This window comes from Lacerta agilis, chromosome 13 (genome assembly GCF_009819535.1).
Source record: "Lacerta agilis isolate rLacAgi1 chromosome 13, rLacAgi1.pri, whole genome shotgun sequence".
NCBI classification, from domain to species: domain Eukaryota; kingdom Metazoa; phylum Chordata; class Lepidosauria; order Squamata; family Lacertidae; genus Lacerta; species Lacerta agilis.
In genome coordinates, this window is record NC_046324.1 from 46,705,310 (window position 1) to 46,731,021 (window position 25,712).

At 43.9% G+C, this 25,712-nt stretch overlaps 1 protein-coding gene across 3 annotated transcripts in view; it reads left to right on the top strand.

Annotated features, from left to right (window-relative positions):
- The window catches only part of PEMT (phosphatidylethanolamine N-methyltransferase), a 113,695-nt gene that overhangs the window by 22,700 nt on the left and 65,283 nt on the right, over nucleotides 1-25,712 (top strand). For all 3 annotated transcript variants that reach the window (XM_033167826.1, XM_033167824.1, XM_033167825.1), the window contains one exon: nucleotides 12,603-12,718. In XM_033167826.1, coding sequence (XP_033023717.1) covers nucleotides 12,603-12,718 — 116 coding nt within the window. The remainder of the gene's footprint in view (nucleotides 1-12,602; nucleotides 12,719-25,712) is intronic.

Sequence of the window (25,712 nt, forward strand, 5' to 3'; positions counted from 1 at the left end):
ATGGTTTTGTGTTGGTTTTTTTTAAACAAAACCTCAAAGTGGTTTGTTTTTCTTTTGGGATTTTGCGCCCCTCAAATTTTGCATCCGGGGCAACAGCCCCTCTTGCCCCCGTACGATGCTATGGCACTGTTGTGGTCCCCTTCCTCTCCTGAGGACCTTGGTGTGTTTCTGCGAACGTGCAATATTTTGGCATCGCCTTTATTCCATGGCGCCAGAAGGAGACATCTCCGAAAAGACTGTAGGGTGGAAACAATTAACTCAGAAACAAGGCTCCCGGTCACATGTTCTCCCCGTTCAGAAGGAATGTGATTGCGGCATATAATGTTGGGTAATTGTTCGTAGCGAGTTGAGTACTGTTTAAGCAGCCTAATTAACGTCGCCTAATTGGCTCTTGGTTTGATGAAGATTGCTTGGTGTTCCCTCGCCGGCAGAGACACCTTGAACGTTCCTATACGATAGGACTACACGTAGGACATATTTTAAAGAGGCTCATTAGAGATTTCATGCAAATATCATCTTCTCTTAATTGCCAGCTTGTACAAATTAATTAGTACATGATTTTCTTTTTTTCTCCCCCTCCCCCTTTTGTTCTGTTCCCCGGTCTGCCCTCCTCCTGCTATTTTTTTACTAGCGATTAAAATTATATTCTCTCTCTCTCTCTCTTTCTCATTGACAATGAAACGTGGTTCCAGATGGAATGAGAGGAATGGGGGCTGCTTGTCCAGTGAGGAGAGGGTCTGTTCAGTTTCAGCGGTGGCTGGATTCGCAGCCAACTCTGACCTTAACTCCTTGCGGATTCTTTTTTTTTTGCAGGCGACAGTCATGGCAGCTTTTCAACTTTTCACAAGAAGGCATAATTGGGGGCCGTCTTCCTTAAAACTCCCAATAAGTCAGGTTGCTTGTTCCATTTCCTTGGCATTTTCCTAACTGTTAACTTCCACGTTTCATTTGAGTGTCAAGGCTTCAGGGAATTATGATCCCTTCCCCTGTGGCAGTCAAAAAGCAGATAACCAGTTCTGGGGTGGTTTCTAGCAAACATCTTCCAAGACAATAATGCCCACTTACAACACAAGGAACTCATAATCCATCTACTCTCAGCAACCAGAAACATCATAACCAGACACTGGAAAGACCTGTCAGGAGTCAATATGGACCAATGGTACCAAGTAGTATGGGAAACAGCCCTACTAGAAAAATTAACCAGCAACCTCAAACTAGCACGGGGACAAACAGAAGAAGACACCTTCACCCCCGTATGGTCCCCCTTCATCGCACACGCAGCCCAACAAGACAATGACAAAAAATCTACCGACAGCATACAAATCAATATGGCTAACCTGATCCAAAACACCCACCCACCCCATTCACACAAGAAACCAAAGATCACTACAGCCAACCACAAATGAACAATCAAACCTTACGCCGATCGCGACCTCTCACTGCCAAAGAAACACAAGCAAACAACAGAGAACCAACACAAGCGACGCTGATACCAAACCCTACATATATTAAGGAAAATAGAAACATCATCTCCCCCACCCCACCCTCCCACCCACTTCCTTCTCCCCCTCTCTCCCTAATGTCTCAACAACTAAAATTGATCTGTAAAAATGTTTTATGGAAAAATACGAGAGACATTATACACACTTTGTAAACCAATAAAATCTTTAATTTAAAAAAAAGCAGATAACCAAAGCAGTAAAGTCCTACCTCCTCAGTCGCTCCTAATCTGTGTCACTCCTGCACCTACTGGTCAGTGCTTTCTGCCTCTGTGTTGTCCAGTGATACCCATGGCTGTGTCACACCACACCCACTGGTGTAAATGAAATTTAGCGCGGCCTGCTGGTACAGTCATACCTCTGGTTGCATTCGCTGCGGGTTGCGTTCGGCATGGGTTACGAACGCGCCGAACCCGGAAGTACTGGAACGGGTTACTTCCGGGTTCAGCGGTTCACGCATGCGCTGAAGCGCCGGATTACGCTTTGCGCATGCACAGAAGCGCCGAATCGCGCCGCGCACATGCGCAGACGTGGCACTTCAGGTTTGCGCGCTGCTCATGTTGCGAATGGGGCTCCGGAACGGATCCCGTTCGCAACCAGAGGTACTACTGTATATCGTTTGAAACCCCACAGCTCCATGATGCAACTGGGACTGCAAAGTCTAAGGAACATTAGAAAACTGGTCAGAAGTGCTGCAAACAAGTAACTCAATATTCACCATGTCTGGATGCTCCCTTCATCTGACCCTGAGCTGTAGTGGAATTTATTGACTGATTGGTTTTAGACATTTGCATCCCGACTTCTTGTGGCAAACTTTGCTCAAAGCAGCCTCTGGAATAGAACCAAACAGATTTAAAATGCAGTCCTAACTGTAGTAAGTGCAGTCGTACCTTGGTTTTCAAACAGCTTAGTTCTCAAACGTTTTGGCTCCCAAATGTCGCAAACCCGGAAGTGACTGTTCCAGTTTGTGAACTGATTTTGGAAGCCAAACGTCCAACGAGGCTTCCGCGGCTTCCGATTGGCTGCAGGAGCTGCCAATCAGAAGCCGTGATTTGTTTTTTCAAACGTTTTGCAAGTCGAACGGACTTCTGGAACTGATTCCGTTCCACTTCCAAGGTCCGACTGTAATAATAATAGCAAAAACAAACAAACAGAAAACAGTATTGTACGCAGATATAGAGCTGGGCGATATATCAATATATTGTCCCAAACTGGTTTGAAGTCCATATTGTGATATCGGCTTCATAATTTTTGACTGGGTAGTATATTGCAAATCATGATGTGTGTGTGTGTGCTATGCAAAAATCACAATGCTGGGGGAAACTGTGAAGCTGGCCAATGCCTCTACATATCTCCATCTTTCTTTCAGACATGGATTTCCGCTTGCGTGATGCAACTTCCTGCTCCTTCCCTCCCCCACCCAGTGCGCCCTGCAACTTCCCCAAATCTGCTGTCCAGAAGACACCCTCTCCCCCCATACTGCTCTTCTCACTGACTCTGCTGTTCACCCACCAACCCTTGATTTCTTTTGCCTGGCTGGAAGGCCTCATTGGATTGTGGCAATTCCCAGCTGTTTGCCAGAAGGGAAGTGTGTGTTTAGAAACTTCTGATTTTTGCTGGGCTGGAATATAACCTGCTGCACAGAAGCTGGTCTCCTCTGTTCCTCCACCCCCTTAGTGCCTCTGGCCCTGCCCAGAACTGATAGGGAGCTCTCGGAAGGGTGCCCCAAAGAGATTGTGTCCCTTGAAATGAGAAAAGCTTCCCCAACTCCTAGTGTGAGAGATTCCTTCCCATGGCTAAAGGGTAAAGGGACCCCTGACCATTAGGTCCAGTCGCGGACAACTCTGGGGTTGCGGCACTCATCTCGTTTTATTGGCCGAGGGAGCCGGCGTACATCATCCGGGTCCTCTGGCCAGCATGACTAAGCTGCTTCTGGCGAACCAGAGCAGCGCACGGAAACGCCGTTTACCTTCCTGCCGGAGCGGTACCTATTTATCTATTTGCACTTTGATGTGCTTTCGAACTGCTAGGTTGGCAGGAGCAGGGACCGTGCAACGGGAACTCACTCCGTCGCAGGGATTCGAACCGCTGACCTTCTGATCGGCAAGCCCTAGGCTTTGTGGTTTAACTCACAGCGCCACCCGCATCCTATGGCAACAGGCTTCTTAATTGTTCCTTTCTTGAAAGCATTGCACCCGGGCTGCGTAGTGCCTTTTAAAGGTGCACAAATACCTTTCTTCTGACACTCGCACCTCTCAATGGATGCCTTGTTTGTCTCCGGCTGCACCAGCAGAAACGTGCCCCTTGCAAGCAAAACTTCAATGCATCCTCTTCCCTGCAAACGAAACATCTCTGCTTGAACACACTTTTATCATTACTGCTTTGGAACAGCTTTCAGACTCCGAGAATCCGAGCAGAATCCATGTCCTCAAGATCAGAGTGCAGAGACGAGCAGCTTTCTAGGAAAGAGCAGGCTGGATGGATGTCAGGGACTGTTCGTTCGAGTTCTTTCTGCCTCGGGATGCAGTTGTCTATACTTAATTTGGTTTCTGCAAATAACACTATTTGGGCAGACTTTTCATCTTCGCACTGTTTTCCCCTTGCAGACTTCAGACAAAAGCAGAGGGGTGTGACGAAGACAAAGAAGGTAGCCGTGTTGGTCTGCCATAGTCAAAACAAAATAAAATAAAAAATTCCTTCCAGTAGCACCTTAGAGACCAACTAAGTTTGTTCTTGGTATGAGCTTTCGTGTGTATCTGAAGAAGTGTGCATGCACACGAAAGCTCATACCAAGAACAAACTTAGTTGGTCTCTAAGGTGCTACTGGAAGGAATTTTTTTTTTTTTGTGAAGACAAAGAAGACACTTATACAGTGGTACCTTGGTTCTCAATCTTAATCCGTTCCAGAAGTCCATTCCAAAACCATAGCGTTCCAAAACCAATGTGCGCTTTCCCATAGAAAGTAATGCAAAACGGATTAACCCTCTTGGGCTTGCCAATCAGAAGGTCGGCGGTTTGAATCCCCGCGACGGCATGAGCTCCCGTTGTTCGGTCCCAGCTCCTGCCAACCTAGCAGTTCGAAAGCATGTCAAAGTGCAAGTAGATAAATAGGTACCGCTCTGGCGGGAAGGTAAACGGCGTTTTCGTGCACTGCTCTGGTTCACCAGAAACAGCTTAGTAAAGCTGGCCACATGACCCGAAAGTGAGATGAGCGCCGCAACCCTGGAGTCGTTTGCGACTGGACCTAATGGTCAGGGGCCCCTTTACCTTTACTGCTTGTGTTGCCCTTCAGTTTTCAAAGCCTGCTTCTTCCCTTTTTATGTCATGGTGGGAATTTTTATATAAATGGATAGATACTGATGGATAGCTCAGTTGGTTTGAGCATGGTGCTGGTATCCTCAAGGTCACAGGTTCAATCCCCAGAAGGGACAGTTGCCTATTCCTGCATTGCAGAGGGGTGGAGTAGATGATCCTCAGCTACCCTTCCAGCGCTATGATTCTATGAGAACAGGATACTGAACAAGATATATTGCACTCCCAACTCCCACCAGCCCCTCCCTGCATGGCCAGTGGATGGGAATGATGGGAGTTCGGGTCCAAGGATAACTGGAGGACTCCAGGTTGGGGGTGGCTGGTCTACAGTTGAAACTCGAAAAATTAGAATATCGTGGTAAGGTTCATTTATTTCAGTAATTCAACTTAAAAGGTGAAACTAATATATGAGATAGACTCATGACATGCAAAGCGAGATATGTCCAGCCTTTATTTGTTATAATTGTGATGATTATGGCGTACAGCTGATGAGAACCCCAAATTCACAATTTCAACTTTGGGGTTTTCATCGGTTGTACGCCATAATCATCACAATTATAACAAAGAAAGGCTTGACATATCTCGCTTTGCATGTCATGAGTCTATCTCATATATTAAGCTCCAGTAGCTAATGAAAACAATTGCTTACATAAATGGACTTTTCCACGATATTCTCATTTTTTTGAGTTTCACCTGTAGATGTTAATTGGTGTCCTGTTGGCTTTCTTGGCTGTTAGTTGAGTGTTTAGTAGAGTTGTTGCTTTACATCGGATTCCTCCCTCTCTTTAACTGCGGGGGCCCATATGAGAAATCCATGTGCCAGATCAGAGAATTCCTTTGTCACCGGAGGGGTCCGTGTGTGAAAATCAATCTCATTTCAAGAAAGTTCATCATGCAAAAATCAATGGCTGTCGATATTGTCATGCGGCCTGGGAACATGTTCTTTGCGCCTCCTGTCGCTACAGTGGATGATATGAACACCAGACTTAGACGTCCTGGGTCTTCAGTTCTAAAGATGCAACAACGGATCTGCTAACGGGACCCAGTTATATGCAGAAATGTACATGAGGTTCTCATTCAGACACACAATAAGACGCCCAAAATGTCAGCCAAGTAACACAGGATTTTGCCCGGCTGAAGGTCCCAGAAATGCAGTTCTGCTTTGCGCATCATTTTTTGTGATCTTCTAGAGCTGTGTTCTCTCGTGCCTGTGAGCACTAAAAGCCCATTTTGCAGATAGCAAACTCGGTCTTTTACAGCAGAATGCAGCAAAAGCAACTGTGGTTGGAAAGTAACAGCTAAGGTTTTATTTATAAAGCAAATAACGAAACAGCAAGACAACTCTCACATCCATCTTCTTCAGCAGAGGGGTAAAAAGGGAAAGTGGGAGGAGACATTTAAATCGTTCCCATACTCATGCGTCAATTAAGTAATTAAAGGCAACCCGCAACATTATGCAATGTGAGAATGAGACATTACAATACTGACAGTGCCTACCAGTGGTTTGAGATGCAGGAAAGTGGGCAGAGCAATGGATGCTCCTCTTACCTTTCTACGGTAGGCTACATTCCAGCCAGGCAAAAGTCTGGATGATGATAGCCTGGCATAAGTAGCCTATGATCATGAAAGCGCGTGGCTAAAGGTAAAGGGACCCCTGACCATTAGGCTGGAGGAGACTCTTGAGAGTCCCATGGACTGCAAGAAGATCAAACCTATCCATTCTCACTAGAAGGACAGATCCTGAAGTTGAGGCTACAGTACTTTGGCCACCTCATGAGAAGAGAAGACTCCCTGGAAAAGACCCTGATGTTGGGAAAGATGGAGGGCACAAGGAGAAGGGGGCGACAGAGGATGAGATGGTTGGACAGTGTTCTCGAAGCAACTAGCATGAGTTTGGCCAAACTGCGGGAGGCAGTGAAAGATAGGCGTGCCTGGCGTGCTCTGGTCCATGGGGTCACGAAGAGTCGGACACGACTGAACAACAACAAACCATTAGGTCCAATCGTGTCCGACTCTGGGGTTGCGGCGCTCATCTCGCTTTACTGGCCAAGGGAGCCAGTGTACAGCTTCCAGGTCATGTGGCCAGCATGACTAAGCCGCTTCTGGCGAACCACAGCAGCGCATGGAAACGCCGTTTACCTTCCCGCCGGAGTGGTACCTACCATATATACCCGAGTATAAGCCGACCCGAATATAAACCGAGGCACCTAATTTTCCTACAAAAACCCGGGAAAGCTTATTGACTCGAGTATAAGCCAGTTCACCTTTGCCGCTGTGGAACAGGAGGAGGAACGAGCAGCCCGGAAGCAGCCCTTTGGGCTGCTCCTTCCTCTTCCTCCTTTGCCAAGTTTGCATTTATGCGAGCAGTTCAGGAATGGAACAAGCTGCCTGGGGAGAGTAAAGAACCGTCGTTCTTGTACGCTTTTTAAGGCATGGTTGACTGGGGAGAGCGGGTGGCGGCACGAGCGGAGAGAAAGGGCTTCTTTCTCACCGCCCCCACTGCCCGCCTGACTTGAGTATAAGCCGAGGGCAGCTTTTTCAGCACAAAAAATGTGCTGAAAAACTAGGCTTATACTCAAGTATATACAGTATTTATCTACTTGCACTTTGATGTGCTTTCGAACTGCTAGGTTGGCAGGAGCAGGGACTGAGCAACAGGAGCTCACCCCGTCTCAGGGATTCGAACCGCCTACCTTCTGATCGGCAAGCCCCAGGCTCTGTGGTTTAACCCACAGCTCCACCCGCGATTGCTTCAATTCATTATACATGGGGCTGCCCTTGAATACAGTTTCTTAAGGGTGTCGACTGAGAGTTGTTAGGAGGCCCCTGTTCCCCTCACAGAGCTACAGTTCCCAGAGTGGCTTAACAGTCAGTCCCTCTTCACAGGGAACTCTGGGAACTGTAGCTCCGTGAGGGTAACGTGTGTGTGTGGGGGGGGGGGTCTCCTGACAACTCTCAGCACCCTTTGCAGCTACAATTCTCAGAATTCCTTGAGGGAAGCCATGACTGCTTAAAGTGCCATAATACTACTTTGCATGTGTAGTGCAGATGTCACCTTAGTGTGAGTTGTCCTGATCTGATATACAGCTGGCCTTATATCCCATTTGCTGCAGAATCTTGATTTTTCTGAAAGGGGACAGGATGTTCCAAATTTTTCAGTGTGGTGTAGTGGTTAAGAGTGGTAGACTCGTAATCTGGGGAACTGGGTTCGCGTCTCCGCTCCTCCACATGCAGCTGCTGGGTGACCTTGGGCTAGTCACACTTCTCTGAAGTCTCTCAGCCCCACTCACCTCACAGAGTGTTTGTTGTGGGGGAGGAAGGGAAAGGAGAATGTTAGCCGCTTTGAGACTCCTTCGGGTAGTGAAAAGCGGGATATCAAATCCAAACTCCTCCTCCTCCTCCTCCTCCTCTTCTTCTTCTTCTTCTTCTTCTTCTTCTTATTATTATTATTATTATTTCAAAAAAAGGGGGGTGCTATTCAAATATTCAAAAGATATTTTAGTTAAGTAAATATATTTTAGTTCTGCCTGCTAAGCAGAATGTGTGCAAAATGGCATAGAAATCGTTAAAAACGATTGCCAAGTACTTTCAGCTAGTAATATTTTTGTTCTTCATCATCATCACCATTTAGCAGTACCTGACATTTTCAGGAGGCGCGATTAAAATTCTTTGTTTTTCCAACTGCAGTTTATGTGCTTCTTCACCAGGCAAGCTGAATATTGTCTAGTCACAAAAGTAATAGCAGATTTGAATTCCTCACACCCCAACCCCCCCCCCCATTTTTAAGACCCCCTGGCTGAAGAAGTTTGCAAAAATTAGGTTTCACTCCCTAAAATGACACTGTCTGCGCCACACAGAGAGTTGTGCCGAACAGTTATAAACATTTATACAACGTGCACATGTTCAACCTGGTCACAAGGGCCGTCGTAGCTGCTGTTGTTTTCGCTTACGGCCTTGGGGTCATCGTGATGGAGGCCATGTAAGGACCTAGACAGGTAGATTAGTGCAGAGCAGGAGAAATCACTCCCCTCCCCGTCTGTATTTGGCGTTGGAGTGTACGTTTGCAGTAAGCCGGGGATAAAAATGGAACAGCATAAAATAGAACGGGGGCCGAGTTTGAAAGCCAGGATGGCGTAAAATTAAAATGCAACGTGTTTAAAAGCCGGGAACGCTTGGCTGATGGAGAAATCGTATATCCATGTCCCCGGAACAAATACTAAATATGAATGAATGGCAAGGATATATGGTCTGCGGAGCACGGAAAAGCGATCTGGGCTATTTCCAGCTGATTAAATTGGAGAGGCTGAGCAGCTTTCCAATTAAAAAAAGGAAGAAAATGGAGCTGGGGTGGGGTGAGGTGGGGTGGAGAAGCCACCACACTCATTGCAGCCAGGATGTTAAATATTTGATATGATTTTTTAGGGGGGGGCATTTTATTTTCTAAATGTCATTATTTAATGTTTATTTATGGCATTTATAAATCCCCTTTCGCTTCACCGAGTTCAAGGGGGTGAACATGGTTCTTCACCCCTTATCCTCATTGAATCCACACATTAACCCTGCGAGGTAGGTTAGGCTGAGAGGCAGCGACTGGCCAGCAAGGTCACCCAGCAAGCTTCAGGCTGAGGGGGGGATTTGAACCCTGGTCTCTCCCAGGTCCTAGTCTGACACTCTAACCCAGGCATAGGGAAATTTTCGGCCCTCCAGATGTTTTGGACTACAATTCGCATCATCCCTGACCACTGGTCCTGTTAGCTAGGGATCATGGGAGTTGTAGGCCAAAACATCTGGAGGGCCGAAGGTTGCCTATGCCTGCTCTAACCATTATGCCGCAGTTGCTCCTAGTATCTAAATAACAGCAATGGAATCATCTCATGAATCTGTTTTGGGAAGTGGCATCTGGTTGTCTGCTATGGGAAATTATTCTTTGATTAGATGAGCCTTTGGTCTTGTTCAGCAGTAGGTTTATTTCTCCTGGTGCTGCTCCACACCCTACTTGATGGCTTTGGCCTGACTGCAATGTGTCCTTTTGGTAGGATGGTGCCTCTGACATAGAATCATAGAACTGTCGAGATGCAAGGGACCCCAAGGGCCATCTAGTCCAACCCCCGGCAATGCAGGAATCACAGCTAAAGAATCCCTGTTAGATGGCCATCCAACCACTGCTTAAATACTTCCAAGGCTTGTGGCCCTTGGGTGAGGAGACCTTCCAGATATGGGGCCTCAACAAGTGCCTAGAGGCCTTACCTGGTCATAGTGAGGCACCTGGAGTATGAGGATAAGGTGCTGAAGCCCAAGGCTTCATTGATGCACAGGAAACCGAGGCAGAGAAACCTGCTAATGGGCAGGAAACTACAAGAAGGAAGCAGCTGGAGGGAATGATTAATTGTTTCAGTTGCCTCTATACCGATGCACAGAACATGGGAAACAAACAAGATGAATTTGAGCTCTTAATATAGGATGCCAAATATGATATAATAGGCATTACTGGAACCTGTGGTGGGATAGAATCATAGAGCTGCAGAGTTGGAAGGGACCCTGAGAGTCATCTAGTCCAACCCCCTGTGATGCAGGAATCTCAACTAAAGCATCCGTGGCAGATGGCTACCCAACCTTTGCTTAAAAACCTCCGAGGAAGGAGAGCCCACAACCTCCCAGGGGAGACTGTTCCACTGACGAACAGCTCTTACTGTCAGAAACTTTCCTGATGTTTAGTCAGAATCTCATTTCTTGTAACTTGAAGCCATTGGTTCGCGTCCTACCCTCTGGAGCAGCAGAAAGCAAGCTTGCTCCATCATCTTCCACGTGACAGAGCTTCAGATATTTGAAGATGGCTACCCTATCACCTCTCGGTCTTTTCCTCTCCAGGCCAAACATATTCCACTCCCTCAACCGTTCCTTGTAAGGCATGGTTTCCAGACCATTTAGCGTCTTGGTCCCCCTCCTCTGTGCGCATTCCATGTTTGTTAATATTATTCTTAATGGGGTGCATACAGCTCCCACGCCATCCAAAGGCAGCTCTAGAACTAGTGCTGGGAATGTTTCTGCACCAGAATCAGCAAACAGGGTTTGTATTTTTTTTGCACTGTACTTGATTTTCTAACCTTGTACTGTAGCATCATTCGTTCCAAGCGACACTTTCGACAAGCAAAATGATTTCCCACGCAAGACATCAATAACCGGCTGCGCATTCTTTTTTTTTCTGTTTTTGCCTGCCTGTCTATCGGATGATGTGGCTGTTTCACCCCGTGAGTCAGCAGCAGCCTGGTGTCAATCCAGCCCTCTTGTTGGTGCAAAAAATAAAAAAAGCAGCAACTCGCCTTACCCTTGTCCCTTTACGACGAACCCTTGCCCGGAGCTCCAGTTATAGCAGCGTTGGTGACGCACGCCTTCTGTGTGTCCCCCCACCCTTTTCCCTTTTAAATTGAATTTACAGCGGCAAACTATTTATGCCGGCAGAAAGGAGGAATGGTACATCTGCACTTGATCACTCTGCAATCGCGGAGCCGTCCGTTGCAATCGCGGAGCCGTCCGTTTGCATGAGTAATCGAATCAGCTTGCAGGCTCTGGGTCTGTTGCCTCGCGAAGCCTGCAGCAAATCTGACTGGTGGCTGGTTCTGCCCTCTGGCAAAAGTGGGTGATAACCTGCCCCGATGCGTTACTCCTCCCTGTGCCGGCAGGGCAGAATGCAGTAACGTCGTGGATATTTACATCTTTCCCCACCCCCTTTTTTTAGCCCGAGGGCCACATTATCACACTTCACGGACAGAGATGTCAGGATGCTCAGCACCCTAAACGGACTACAGTTCCCAGAATCCTTTGGGGGAAGCCATGACTGTTCAAAGTGTTATTATCATGGTTCTTTCGATGTATACTGCAGATGGAGCTGTGGGGGTCACGCCGCCATCACAGCTGCTCCTGGTGTCATTTGCAGAATCAATCCTCAGTGTGCACCGCCCCCCCTCAAAAAAAAAAAACCCCATAGGAAAGAAAGAAAGAAGCTGAGCTTACTGCCATTGCATAGGGTGATTCCGTCCCTGCAATAAAATTGTATAGATTTTCTCTTCTCCAAGAGACACTCATATATGTATGTATGTATGTATGTATGTTTGTGTTCGTTTGTTTATTAAATGTCTGCTCTGCCTTTCCTCCCAGAGGAGTCAAGGGTAGGAAACAACAAGTGCAACAATGCAATTAAAACAAAAACATTAAAAAAAGAAAACATTATGAACATCTAAAACTCATTGGCCCAATATACTTGAAGGAGCGTCTCCACTGCCCAGACACTGAGATCCAGCTCTGAGGGCCTTCTGGTGGTTCCCTCCCTGTGAGAAGCAGAGGTTACAGGGAACCACACACAGGGCCTTTTGGGTAGTGGCACCCACCCTGTGGAACACCCTCCCATCAGATGTCAAGGAAATAAGCAACTATCTGACTTTTAGAAGACATCTGAAGGCAGCCCTGTTTAGGGAAGTTTTTTAACGTTTGATGTTTTATTGTGCTTTTAATAATCTGTTGAGAGACGCCCAGAGTTGTGGGGAAAACCCAGCCAGATGGGCGGGATATAAATAATAATTCATTGTTGTTGTTGTTGTTGTTGTTGTTAAATTGTTCCCCCTGAAACCTCAGCTTCTCTGCCCATGGAACAAGAGTGGAGAACTTTGGGAGTTCATTTGCATCTAGCTCTGGTCGTTTTTCAGGCAGCAAAATTGGGAAGTTGAGTATCTGGCCAGCCTGCGCCCTTAAGCTTTCCTGTCTCTGACACACCTTGTTTTTTGTTTGTCCAATCAGGTAGCGAGATGGGAGTACAGGACCCGGTCGCTCACACGTCTCTTCCGTTCTCCGTACCTGGCCTGTTACTGCCTGGGAGCTCACATCGTGTGCCTTAATTTCCTGCGGAGCTACTGGTAAGGAGCGTTGTTGTTGTTGTTGTTGTTGTTGTTGTTGTTGTTGTTCAGTCGTTCAGTCGTGTCCGACTCTTTGTGACACCATGGACCAGAGCACGCCAGGCACGCCTATCCTTCACTGCCTCTCGCAGTTTGGCCAAACTCATGCTAGTCGCTGTGGAGAACTAGCCCAAGGCCAGGTAGGGGTTAACTTTTCTGACAGTTAGAACCCTCAGGGGCGGGCTTAGCCTGAGTATAAAACACCCCTCCCAGTGGACAGTAAGGCAGTTGAAGTGTGGGCAGGAGGAGTTAGAGTTAAGTGCGGGGAGTTAGGGTTGGAGTTGAAGTGTGAGTCAAGAGATAGAGCTGGGAGTTTAGAGTCTTAGGTGGATGTTAGCAGAGAGGATAAAGAGATTGTGAAAAGCATTGTTATTGATATTTAGTTTACTATTAGAGGTATTAGGCCGGTAATATTTAGAGGTATTAGGCCGGTATAGGACAACTGTTATAAGCTTATTGAACAACCTTTTATTTATCAGCAACCACAAGCTTTGTACGCAATAAACATCTTTTTAGTTCAATATCCTCGTCTGTGGTGAATGGAGTAAGCAGGATCCAGCTAGTAGTCTGAAGGGCGGCAGCTGGGGACTGTTTGTCGTTGGTGCAGCACTCATAGACCGTAAAACGTCCGGGGGTGGGCTGTACAGGGCGAAGGGCCCGCGACATTAAAGTGGTGGCAGCGTCGGGACGAAAGATTGTCATAAAGTGGTGGTCACGTTGAGATCAAAGATCTAAAGTGTTGGCAAGAAGTGCCAAGGTACAAGAAGGATTTAAGAGTGACGCATTGTGTGAAGTGTGAGGCTTAAAGAGGATTTAAGCAAACTTCTGTGAGACTCTACAATCTAGTCAGGAAGGGGGATCGCATACACCTGGAAAGGGAGAAGGGGAATTCAGAGAGGAATTACCTGGCCCTAGGGTGTGGTGTGATAGCGCCTAAGACTGTGAGATTGTGAGAGAGTTACAAAGATACTTTGCGTTTGAAACTATTTCAGGCAGAAAGGTTTATAGTGAGAGGTCGGAAAAGTACGCTGGACAAAGTGCACTGAGGTAACTTTAGGCGTGACTTTGGACCTAAACTGTGGAAACTAAGCCTGGAGAAATAGTTTAACTGAAACATCCTTGATTTAAGTACAGAAATAATACCACCAAATAAATAGAAAATGCCACCTAGAAAGACTAAAACAGCTCTTAGGGACTCACAAGTAGAAAGCTCTGAAGAAGAAAATGGGGTTTCCCAGATTGAGGAAACCAGTACTGAAACAGTTAACAAAAATCCTACTGAGGGGACGAGTTTTAAAGCCTCAGAGGAATTTGAGAAATGGAAACTAGAACAAGAATATAAACTGAAGGAATTAGAATTAAAATTACAAGCTGAGAGAGAAAGAGAGGCAATGGCACTGAAAGAGAGAGAATTAAAGTTCCAAGCTGAGGCAAAAGAGAGAGAACTGAAAGAGAAAGAAATGACCTTAGCTATTGAGAGAGAAAGAGAACGGGAAGAAAGAGAATATTTACTAGAAATGAAAAGACTTGAATTATCAGCTGTAGATAATAGAAACAACAACAATAGTTCCACACAAAATCCTAGCAGGGTGGATTTAAAAAGATTCCCTGACTTCAGAGATAAAGACGATCCTGAAGCGTTCATCATTTCTTTTGAGAGGGCTTGTGAAGATTTTGAAGTAAAAGATGAGGAGAAAATGCAAATACTGAGAGCGCGTATTAGTGGAACATTAACAGAGATTTATTCTCAAATGCCATCTGATCAATCTAAAGATTTTGAAGCATTTAAACAGTTGGTTTATGTCAGATTCGGAATTACTGCAGAACAACTGAGACAAAAATTTAGAACAATAACAAAAGTGCGTGAGGAAACATTTGCTCAACTAGGAGCTAAAACAACAAATTATTTAAACAAGTGGCTAGAACAGGAGGGTGCCGATTCTGTGGCAAAAATAAAAGAGGTGATCGCATTGGAACAATTTTATGACACGATTAATAGTCATTTGAAGTATTTAATTAAAGAAAGACGCCCTAAAACCATCCTGGAAGCTGCTAATCTGGCAGATGAAATAAATGAAATCCGAGAACACGCTTATGATGCCCCAAAATATAAGGACAAACAGTGGGAAACAAATAAGTTTAAGAGAATGCAGCAGCCCACAAAGTTTACCACAGAAACTGCCAAGAAAATTTTTCCCGCCAATGCAAATGTTCCCCATAACACGACTATGACAACGGGGGGGACTGAGGGAAAAGTAAATAAATATAGTGAGGAGAAAAGGCCTGAATTAATCTGTTGGCAATGTGGGGAAAAGGGCCATAGACAACTGGACTGTAGAACTGAAATCAGAACTAGGAGTGCAAATACTATCCCTCAGAAGCAGACATATTGTGTCCAAACTGTGGAGACAGAGCCAACTGCCAACATGGTTGCCACGACAACCGAGGCCCAGTCAGAGGCTGATGAGTTACCAGTGGCCCAAGTTGTGAGGTGCTATATAATTCAACAAGATGACATGCTATTACACAAAACAGGAGAAGAAATTTGGGTGAATGGTAAACAATATAAAGGCTTAAAAGACACAGGGTCTCAGATTAGTATTGTACATCCTGATTTGTTAAAGCCAGAAGACTTTATTAAAGGCAAAACAATCAGTTTAAAAGGAATATCAAAACAGCCAGAAATCTTGCCAGTCGCATTAGTTAATCTGACATATAAACAATGGTCTGGAAAATGGCAAGTAGCAGTTTCACCAGAAATCCCAGCTCCAATGTTAATCGGGTGGGATCTCCTTGACCATGTACAGAGTGCATTTGTAATAACTAGGGCACAAAAACTGCGACAGTTACCTCAGGAGGAAAGGCCTGATACAATTGCTGAACTGACACAAGATACAAGTATAATGCCAGTTACAAATAGTCAAGCAGCTAGTTTTGCAGCCAAGCAGAAACTAGATACAGATTTACAGAAATATTTTCAAGCCACAGCCGTGAATACAGTATTAACCCCTGAAAGCCCGGAGCGGTTTATAGTCAACAATGGGTTGCTATACAGGGAGATTCTTTTAAAGCCTAATAGAGGGGGTAATGAGATCCACAGGCAACTGATAGTACCTACTGAATTTAGAACCAAGATAATACAACATGCACATGGCAGTATCTTTGGAGGTCACTTGGGAATCACCAGAACCAAACAACGGGTGTCCCAAAATTTCTTTTGGCCTGGGATGGGCAAGCAAATAAAGTTATTTTGTCGAACGTGCCATACTTGCCAATTACAAGGACATGGGCAAGATAAAACAAAAGCACATGAGAGATCTTTTGAGCCAGGACAAGATATTTTAGTAATCAGACCAGTAAACAGTGACCAGTTACAACTGACATGGGAAGGTCCTTGTAAGATCATTTCAAAAATGAATGATATAAACAATATAATTCAGCATGGTGAAGGGAGGCGGGTCATGCATAAGAATATGATAAACCCAATCCAGTCACTAAACCATGAACCCAATCTAGACTACAGTAGTCACGTTGTTGAAAAAGCCGGTGATATTGGTAAAGGAGTGTCTACCTGCAATATGACCCGTGACCTATCTGTGAGATCAGTTAAAACAACTAGTCATAGTTACGATAAACCATTCATCAGTTGGAAAGATAGAAAGAAAGACGTACTGGAAGTTATAGCTGGCATGGGGGCCTATCAACTTTCTATGAAAGTGAAAGTGTTTCCTACACTAGAGATTGTGTGGTGGGAAGATGGGTACCCTGCTGCTCATGCGACACAAATAAATGTCCAAAATGAATGTAGTTACACAGCATTAACAGGGCTACCACGTCAAAGGCATACAAAAGTAATCTTAAAATTGCTCGAAGTGGGAACTAATAAATCACTACAGACCAAAGATGAACTGACAACAAGGGAGATTGCTATGAGCAATAAGCAATCAAAGCTTTTTAGCCTACTTTTATTAAGTGATCACGCTTGTCTAGAAAGCTTCAACAAGCTGACTAAAAAAGAAGATATCCACAAACTTCTGAAAATAGTTCCCAGTGCATTTAAAAGCCAGACAACCAGTTCTTATGCAGCTTATGATGACCTGGAGATGTGTGAACAAGTCCGCGAGTTTAAACATTTAACAGAGATCCTGAAGGAGGGAGAGGTTGAACTAAGAGAGCTTTTGACCCTGAGAAACAAAGACTCTACCCAGCTTGGGATCCACAATCGTTACAGACGCCTCGAGTGCAGGGATCGGAATGGGACTGTGTCATCTGGCCGGGGAAGACAGCTTACATCCCATCACGTTTGGCAGAGAACAGACTGGTGCCCCGAGAAAGATACTTCTTGCGACGGTTAAGGACGATAAGGAGCGTGAAAGGATCCTAAACATCATCGCAGACGCCTTATCACGAAGACCCAAAGACAAAGGTTAAAATGGACAGTTACGGTTTTTCTTGCAATAAAGACCTAATGCTGCATGAACTATTGTATATAATGTTCACAACTATATGTACTTTTACTGGAGATATAACTGTTTATGCCATAGTTAGGGACAAGGTAAGAGTTAATAAATGTAATGTTTATAGTAATGTTTTAAACTGTTGTTTGTATCAGAGGGATACTTTGGCTAGTAACTCCTCTGATACAAACCTAAAAAGGAGGGAGGTATGTGGAGAACTAGCCCAAGGCCAGGTAGGGGTTAACTTTTCTGACAGTTAGAACCCTCAGGGGCGGGCTTAGCCTGAGTATAAAACACCCCTCCCAGTGGACAGTAAGGCAGTTGAAGTGTGGGCAGGAGGAGTTAGAGTTAAGTGCGGGGAGTTAGGGTTGGAGTTGAAGTGTGAGTCAAGAGATAGAGCTGGGAGTTTAGAGTCTTAGGTGGATGTTAGCAGAGAGGATAAAGAGATTGTGAAACGCGTTGTTATTGATATTTAGTTTATTATTAGAGGTATTAGGCCGGTAATATTTAGAGGTATTAGGCCGGTATAGGACAACTGTTTTAAGCTTATTGAACAACCTTTTATTTATCAGCAACCACAAGCTTTGTACGCAATAAACATCTTTTTAGTTCACAATATCCTCGTCTGTGGTGAATGAAGTAAGCAGGATCCAGCCAGTAGTCTGAAGGGCGGCAGCTGGGGACTGTTTGTCGTTGGTGCAGCACTCATAGACCGTAAAACGTCCGGGGGTGGGCTGTACAGGGCGAAGGGCCCGCGACATTAAAGTGGTGGCAGCGTCGGGATACGAAAGATTGTCATAAAGTGGTGGTCACGTTGAGATCAAAGATAGATCTAAAGTGTTGGCAAGAAGTGCCAAGGTACAAGAAAGATTTAAGGGTGACGCATTGTGTGAAGTGTGAGGCTTAAAGACGATTTAAGCAAACTTCTGTGAGACTCTACAATCTAGTCAGGAAGGGGGATCGCATACACCTGGAAAGGGAGAAGGGGAATTCAGAGAGGAATTACCTGGCCCTAGGGTGTGGTGTGATAGCGCCTAAGACTGTGAGATTGTGAGAGAGTTACAAAGATACTTTGCGTTTGAAACTATTTCAGGCAGAAAGGTTTATAGTGAGAGGTCGGAAAAGTACGCTGGACAAAGTGCACTGAGGTAACTTTAGGCGTGACTTTGGACCTAAACTGTGGAAACTAAGCCTGGAGAAATAGTTTAACTGAAACATCCTTGATTTAAGTACAGAAATAATACCACCAAATAACTAGAAAATGCCACCTAGAAAGACTAAACCAGCTCTTAGGGACTCACAAGTAGAAAGCTCTGAAGAAGAAAATGGGGTTTCGCAGATTGAGGAAACCAGTACTGAAACAGTTAACAAAAATCCTGCTGAGGGGACTAGTTTTAAAGCCTCAGAGGAATTTGAGAAATGGAAACTAGAACAAGAATATAAACTGAAGGAATTAGAATTAAAGTTACAAGCTGAGGCAAAAGAGAAAGAAATGACCTTAAATATTGAAAGAGAGAGAGAGGCAAGAGCACTAAAAGAGAAGGAAATGATATTAACTATTGAGGCAAAAGAGAGAGAATTAAAGTTACAAGCTGAAGCAAAAGAGAGAGAACTGAAAGAGAAAGAAATGACCTTAGCTATTGAGAGAGAAAGAGAACGGGAGGAAAGAGAATATTTATTAGAAATGAAAAGACTTGAATTATCAGCTGTAGATAATAGAAACAACAACAATAGTTCCACACAAAATCCTAGCAGGGTGGATTTAAAAAGATTCCCTGACTTCAGAGATAAAGACGATCCTGAAGCGTTCATCATTTCTTTTGAGAGGGCTTGTGAAGATTTTGAAGTAAAAGATGAGGAGAAAATGCAAATACTGAGAGCGCGTATTAGTGGAACATTAACAGAGATTTATTCTCAAATGCCATCTGATCAATCTAAAGATTTTGAAGCATTTAAACAGTTGGTTTATGTTAGATTCGGAATTACTGCAGAACAACTGAGACAAAAGTTTAGAACAATAAAAAAAGTGCGTGAGGAAACATTTGCTCAACTAGGAGCTAAAACTACAAATTATTTAAACAAGTGGCTAGAACAGGAGAGTGCCGATTCTGTGGCGAAAATAAAAGAGGTGATTGCATTGGAACAATTTTATGACACGATTAATACCCATCTGAAGTATTTAATTAAAGAAAGACGACCTAAAACCATCCGGGAAGCTGCTAATCTGGCAGATGAAATAAATGAAATCCGAGAACACGCTTATGATGCCCCAAAATATAAGGACAAACAGTGGGAAACAAATAAGTTTAAGAGAATGCAACCGCCCACAAAGTTTACCACAGAAACTGCCAAGAAAATTTTTCCCGCCAATGCAAATGTTCCCCATAACACGACTATGACAACGGGGGAGACAGAGGGAAAAGTAAATAAATATAGTGAGGGTAAAAGGCCTGAATTAATCTGTTGGCAATGTGGGAGAAAAGGCCATCGACAGGTGGACTGTAGAACTGAACTCAGAACTAGGAGTGCAAATACTATCCCTCAGAAGCAGACATATTGTGTCCAAACTGTGGAGACAGAGCCAACTGCCAACATGGTTGCCACGGCAACCGAGGCCCAGTCAGAGGCTGATGAGTTACCAGTGGCCCAAGTTGTGAGGTGCTATATAATTCAACAAGATGACATGCTATTACACAAAACAGGAGAAGAAATTTGGGTGAATGGTAAACAATATAAAGGCTTAAAAGACACAGGGTCTCAGATTAGTATTGTACATCCTGATTTGTTAAAGCCAGAAGACTTTATTAAAGGCAAAACAATCAGTTTAAAAGGAATATCAAAACAGCCAGAAATCTTGCCAGTCGCATTAGTTAATCTGACATATAAACAATGGTCTGGAAAATGGCAAGTAGCAGTTTCACCAGAAATCCCAGCTCCAATGTTAATCGGGTGGGATCTCCTTGACCATGTACAGAGTGCATTTGTAATAACTAGGGCACAAAAACTGCGACAGTTACCTCAGGAGGAAAGGCCTGATACAATTGCTGAACTGACACAAGATACAAGTATAATGCCAGTTACAAATAGTCAAGCAGCTAGTTTTGCAGCCAAGCAGAAACTAGATACAGATTTACAGAAATATTTTCAAGCCACAGCCGTGAATACAGTATTAACCCCTGAAAGCCCGGAGCGGTTTATAGTCAACAATGGGTTGCTATACAGGGAGATTCTTTTAAAGCCTAATAGAGGGGGTAATGAGATCCACAGGCAACTGATAGTACCTACTGAATTTAGAACCAAGATAATACAACATGCACATGGCAGTATCTTTGGAGGTCACTTGGGAATCACCAGAACCAAACAACGGGTGTCCCAAAATTTCTTTTGGCCTGGGATGGGCAAGCAAATAAAGTTATTTTGTCGAACGTGCCATACTTGCCAATTACAAGGACATGGGCAAGATAAAACAAAAGCACATGAGAGATCTTTTGAGCCAGGACAAGATATTTTAGTAATCAGACCAGTAAACAGTGACCAGTTACAACTGACATGGGAAGGTCCTTGTAAGATCATTTCAAAAATGAATGATATAAACAATATAATTCAGCATGGTGAAGGGAGGCGGGTCATGCAGGTGAATATGATAAACCCAACCCAGTCACTAAACCATGAACCCAATCTAGACTACAGTAGTCACGTTATTAAAAAAGCCTGTGATATTGGTAAAGGAGTGTCTACCTGCAATGTGACCAGTGACCTATCTGTGAGATCAGTTAGAACAACTAGTCTTAGTTACGATAAACCATTCATCAGTTGGAAAGATAGAAAGAAAGACGTACTGGAAGTTATAGCTGGCATGGGGGCCTATCGACTTTCTATGAAAGTGAAAGTGTTTCCTACACTAGAGATTGTGTGGTGGGAAGATGGGTACCCTGCTGCTCATGCGACACAAATAAATGTCCAAAATGAATGTAGTTACACAGCATTAACAGGGCTACCACGTCAAAGGCATACAAAAGTAATCTTAAAATTGCTCGAAGTGGGAACTAATAAATCACTACAGACCAAAGATGAACTGACAACAAGGGAGATTGCTATGAGCAATAAGCAATCAAAGCTTTTTAGCCTACTTTTATTAAGTGATCACGCTTGTCTAGAAAGCTTCAACAAGCTGACTAAAAAAGAAGATATCCACAAACTTCTGAAAATAGTTCCCAGTGCATTTAAAAGCCAGACAACCAGTTCTTATGCAGCTTATGATGACCTGGAGATGTGTGAACAAGTCCGCGAGTTTAAACATTTAACAGAGATCCTGAAGGAGGGAGAGGTTGAACTAAGAGAGCTTTTGACCCTGAGAAACAAAGACTCTACCCAGCTTGGGATCCACAATCGTTACAGACGCCTCGAGTGCAGGGATCGGAATGGGACTGTGTCATCTGGCCGGGGAAGACAGCTTACATCCCATCACGTTTGGCAGAGAACAGACTGGTGCCCCGAGAAAGATACTTCTTGCGACGGTTAAGGACGATAAGGAGCGTGAAAGGATCCTAAACATCATCGCAGACGCCTTATCACGAAGACCCAAAGACAAAGGTTAAAATGGACAGTTACGGTTTTTCTTGCAATAAAGACCTAATGCTGCATGAACTATTGTATATAATGTTCACAACTATATGTACTTTTACTGGAGATATAACTGTTTATGCCATAGTTAGGGACAAGGTAAGAGTTAATAAATGTAATGTTTATAGTAATGTTTTAAACTGTTGTTTGTATCAGAGGGATACTTTGGCTAGTAACTCCTCTGATACAAACCTAAAAAGGAGGGAGGTATGTGGAGAACTAGCCCAAGGCCAGGTAGGGGTTAACTTTTCTGACAGTTAGAACCCTCAGGGGCGGGCTTAGCCTGAGTATAAAACACCCCTCCCAGTGGACAGTAAGGCAGTTGAAGTGTGGGCAGGAGGAGTTAGAGTTAAGTGCGGGGAGTTAGGGTTGGAGTTGAAGTGTGAGTCAAGAGATAGAGCTGGGAGTTTAGAGTCTTAGGTGGATGTTAGCAGAGAGGATAAAGAGATTGTGAAACGCGTTGTTATTGATATTTAGTTTATTATTAGAGGTATTAGGCCGGTAATATTTAGAGGTATTAGGCCGGTATAGGACAACTGTTTTAAGCTTATTGAACAACCTTTTATTTATCAGCAACCACAAGCTTTGTACGCAATAAACATCTTTTTAGTTCACAATATCCTCGTCTGTGGTGAATGAAGTAAGCAGGATCCAGCCAGTAGTCTGAAGGGCAGCTGGGGACTGTTTGTCGTTGGTGCAGCACTCATAGACCGTAAAACGTCCGGGGGTGGGCTGTACAGGGCGAAGGGCCCGCGACATTAAAGTGGTGGCAGCGTCGGGACGAAAGATAAACATAAACTGGTGGTCACGTTGAGATCAAAGATCTAAAGTGTTGGCAAGCAGTGCCAAGGTACAAGAAAGATTTAAGGGTTACGCATTGTGTGAAGTGTGAGGCTTAAAGAGGATTTAAGCAAACTTCTGTGAGACTCTACAATCTAGTCAGGAAGGGGATCGCATACACCTGGAAAGGGAGAAGGGGAATTCAGAGAGGAATTACCTGGCCCTAGGGTGTGGTGTGATAGCGCCTAAGACTGTGAGATTGTGAGAGGGTTACAAAGATACTTTGCGTTTGAAACTATTTCAGGCAGAAAGGTTTATAGTGAGAGGTCGGAAAAGTACGCTGGACAAAGTGCACTGAGGCAACTTTAGGCGTGACTTTGGACCTAAGCTGTGGAAACTAAGCCTGGAGAAATAGTTTAACTGAAACATCCTTGATTTAAGTACAGAAATAATACCACCAAATAACTAGAAAATGCCACCTAGAAAGACTAAAACAGCTCTTAGGGACTCACAAGTAGAAAGCTCTGAAGAAGAAAATGGGGTTTCCCAGATTGAGGAAACCAGTACTGAAACAGTTAACAAAAATCCTACTGAGGGGACGAGTTTTAAAGCCTCAGAGGAATTTGAAAAATGGAAACTTGAGAAGGAATTTAATTTGAAAATCGAACTAGCAAAGCTAGATATTGAAAGAGAAAGGGAGGCTATGGCACTGAAAGAGAGAGAATTAAGGTTACAAGCTGAGGCAAAAGAGAGAGAATTAAAGTTACAAGCTGAAGCAAAAGAGAGAGAATTAAAGTTCCAAGCTGAGGCAAAAGAGAGAGAACTGAAAGAGAAAGAAATGACCTTAGCTATTGAGAGAGAAAGAGAACGGGAAGAAAGAGAATATTTACTAGAAATGAAAAGACTTGAATTATCAGCTGTAGATAATAGAAACAACAACAATAGTTCCACACAAAATCCTAGCAGGGTGGATTTAAAAAGATTCCCTGACTTCAGAGATAAAGACGATCCTGAAGCGTTTATCATTTCTTTTGAGAGGGCTTGCGAAGATTTTGAAGTAAAAGATGAGGAGAAAATGCAAATACTGAGAGCGCGTATTAGTGGAACATTAACAGAGATTTATTCTCAAATGCCATCTGATCAATCTAAAGATTTTGAAGCATTTAAACGGTTGGTTTATGTCAGATTCGGAATTACTGCAGAACAACTGAGACAAAAATTTAGAACAATAACAAAAGTGCGTGAGGAAACATTTGCTCAACTAGGAGCTAAAACTACAAATTATTTAAACAAGTGGCTAGAACAGGAGGGTGCTGATTCTGTGGCGAAAATAAAAGAGGTGTTCGCATTAGAACAATTTTATGACACGATTAATAGTCATCTGAAGTATTTAATTAAAGAAAGACGACCTAAAACCATCCTGGAAGCTGCTAATCTGGCAGATGAAATAAATGAAATCCGAGAACACGCTTATGATGCCCCAAAATATAAGGACAAACAGTGGGAAACAAATAAGTTTAAGAGAATGCAACAGCCCACAAAGTTTACCACAGAAACTGCCAAGAAAATTTTTCCCGCCAATGCAAATGTTCCCCATAACACGCCTATGACAACGGGGGGGACTGAGGGAAAAGTAAATAAATATAGTGAGGGTAAAAGGCCTGAATTAATCTGTTGGCAATGTGGAAAAAAAGGCCATAGACAACTGGACTGTAGAACTGAACTCAGAACTAGGAGTGCAAATACTATCCCTCAGAAGCAGACATATTGTGTCCAAACTGTGGAGACAGAGCCAACTGCCAACATGGTTGCCACGACAACCGAGGCCCAGTCAGAGGCTGATGAGTTACCAGTGGCCCAAGTTGTGAGGTGCTATATAATTCAACAAGATGACATGCTATTACACAAAACAGGAGAAGAAATTTGGGTGAATGGTAAACCATATAAAGGCTTAAAAGACACAGGGTCTCAGATTAGTATTGTACATCCTGATTTGTTAAAGCCAGAAGACTTTATTAAAGGCAAAACGATCGGTTTAAAAGGAATATCAAAACAGCCAGAAATCTTGCCAGTCGCATTAGTTAATCTGACATATAAACAATGGTCTGGAAAATGGCAAGTAGCAGTTTCACCAGAAATCCCAGCTCCAATGTTAATCGGGTGGGATCTACTTGACCATGTACAGAGTGCATTTGTAATAACTAGGGCACAAAAACTGCGACAGTTACCTCAGGAGGAAAGGCCTGATACAATTGCTGAACTGACACAAGATACAAGTATAATGCCAGTTACAAATAGTCAAGCAGCTAGTTTTGCAGCCAAGCAGAAACTAGATACAGATTTACAGAAATATTTTCAAGCCACAGCCGTGAATACAGTATTAACCCCTGAAAGCCCGGAGCGGTTTATAGTCAACAATGGGTTGCTATACAGGGAGATTCTTTTAAAGCCTAATAGAGGGGGTAATGAGATCCACAGGCAACTGATAGTACCTACTGAATTCAGAACCAAGATAATACAACATGCACGTGGCAGTATCTTTGGAGGTCACTTGGGAATCACCAGAACCAAACAAAGGGTGTCCCAAAATTTCTTTTGGCCTGGGATGGGCAAGCAAATAACGTTACGAAACCAAGAGACTGAAACAGTGGCTTCATCTCTAATAAGCTATATGTGTCGGCTAGGGTTTGCAGAACAGATCGTGACAGACCTTGGAGCCTCATTTACCTCTAAACTGATGCAGCGTTTGTGGGAGAGAGGTGGGATAAAACATATCACCAGTACCCTTGACCACCCACAGACCAATGGCCTTGTAGCGCGATTTAATGTAGTTGACTACCTATTTAAATTGCAGAACACTCTTAAACGATCACTAGAACTGGCAGGAGAACATTGCAAGGTTGCTCAACACAAACAGAAAGTTTGGTATGACAAAAAAACACATGAGAGATCTTTTGAGCCAGGACAAGACATTTTATTAATCAGACCAGTAAACAGTGACAAGTTACAACTGACATGGGAAGGTCCTTGTAAGATCATTTCAAAAATGAATGATATAAACGATATAATTCAATACGGTGAAGGGAGGCGGGTCA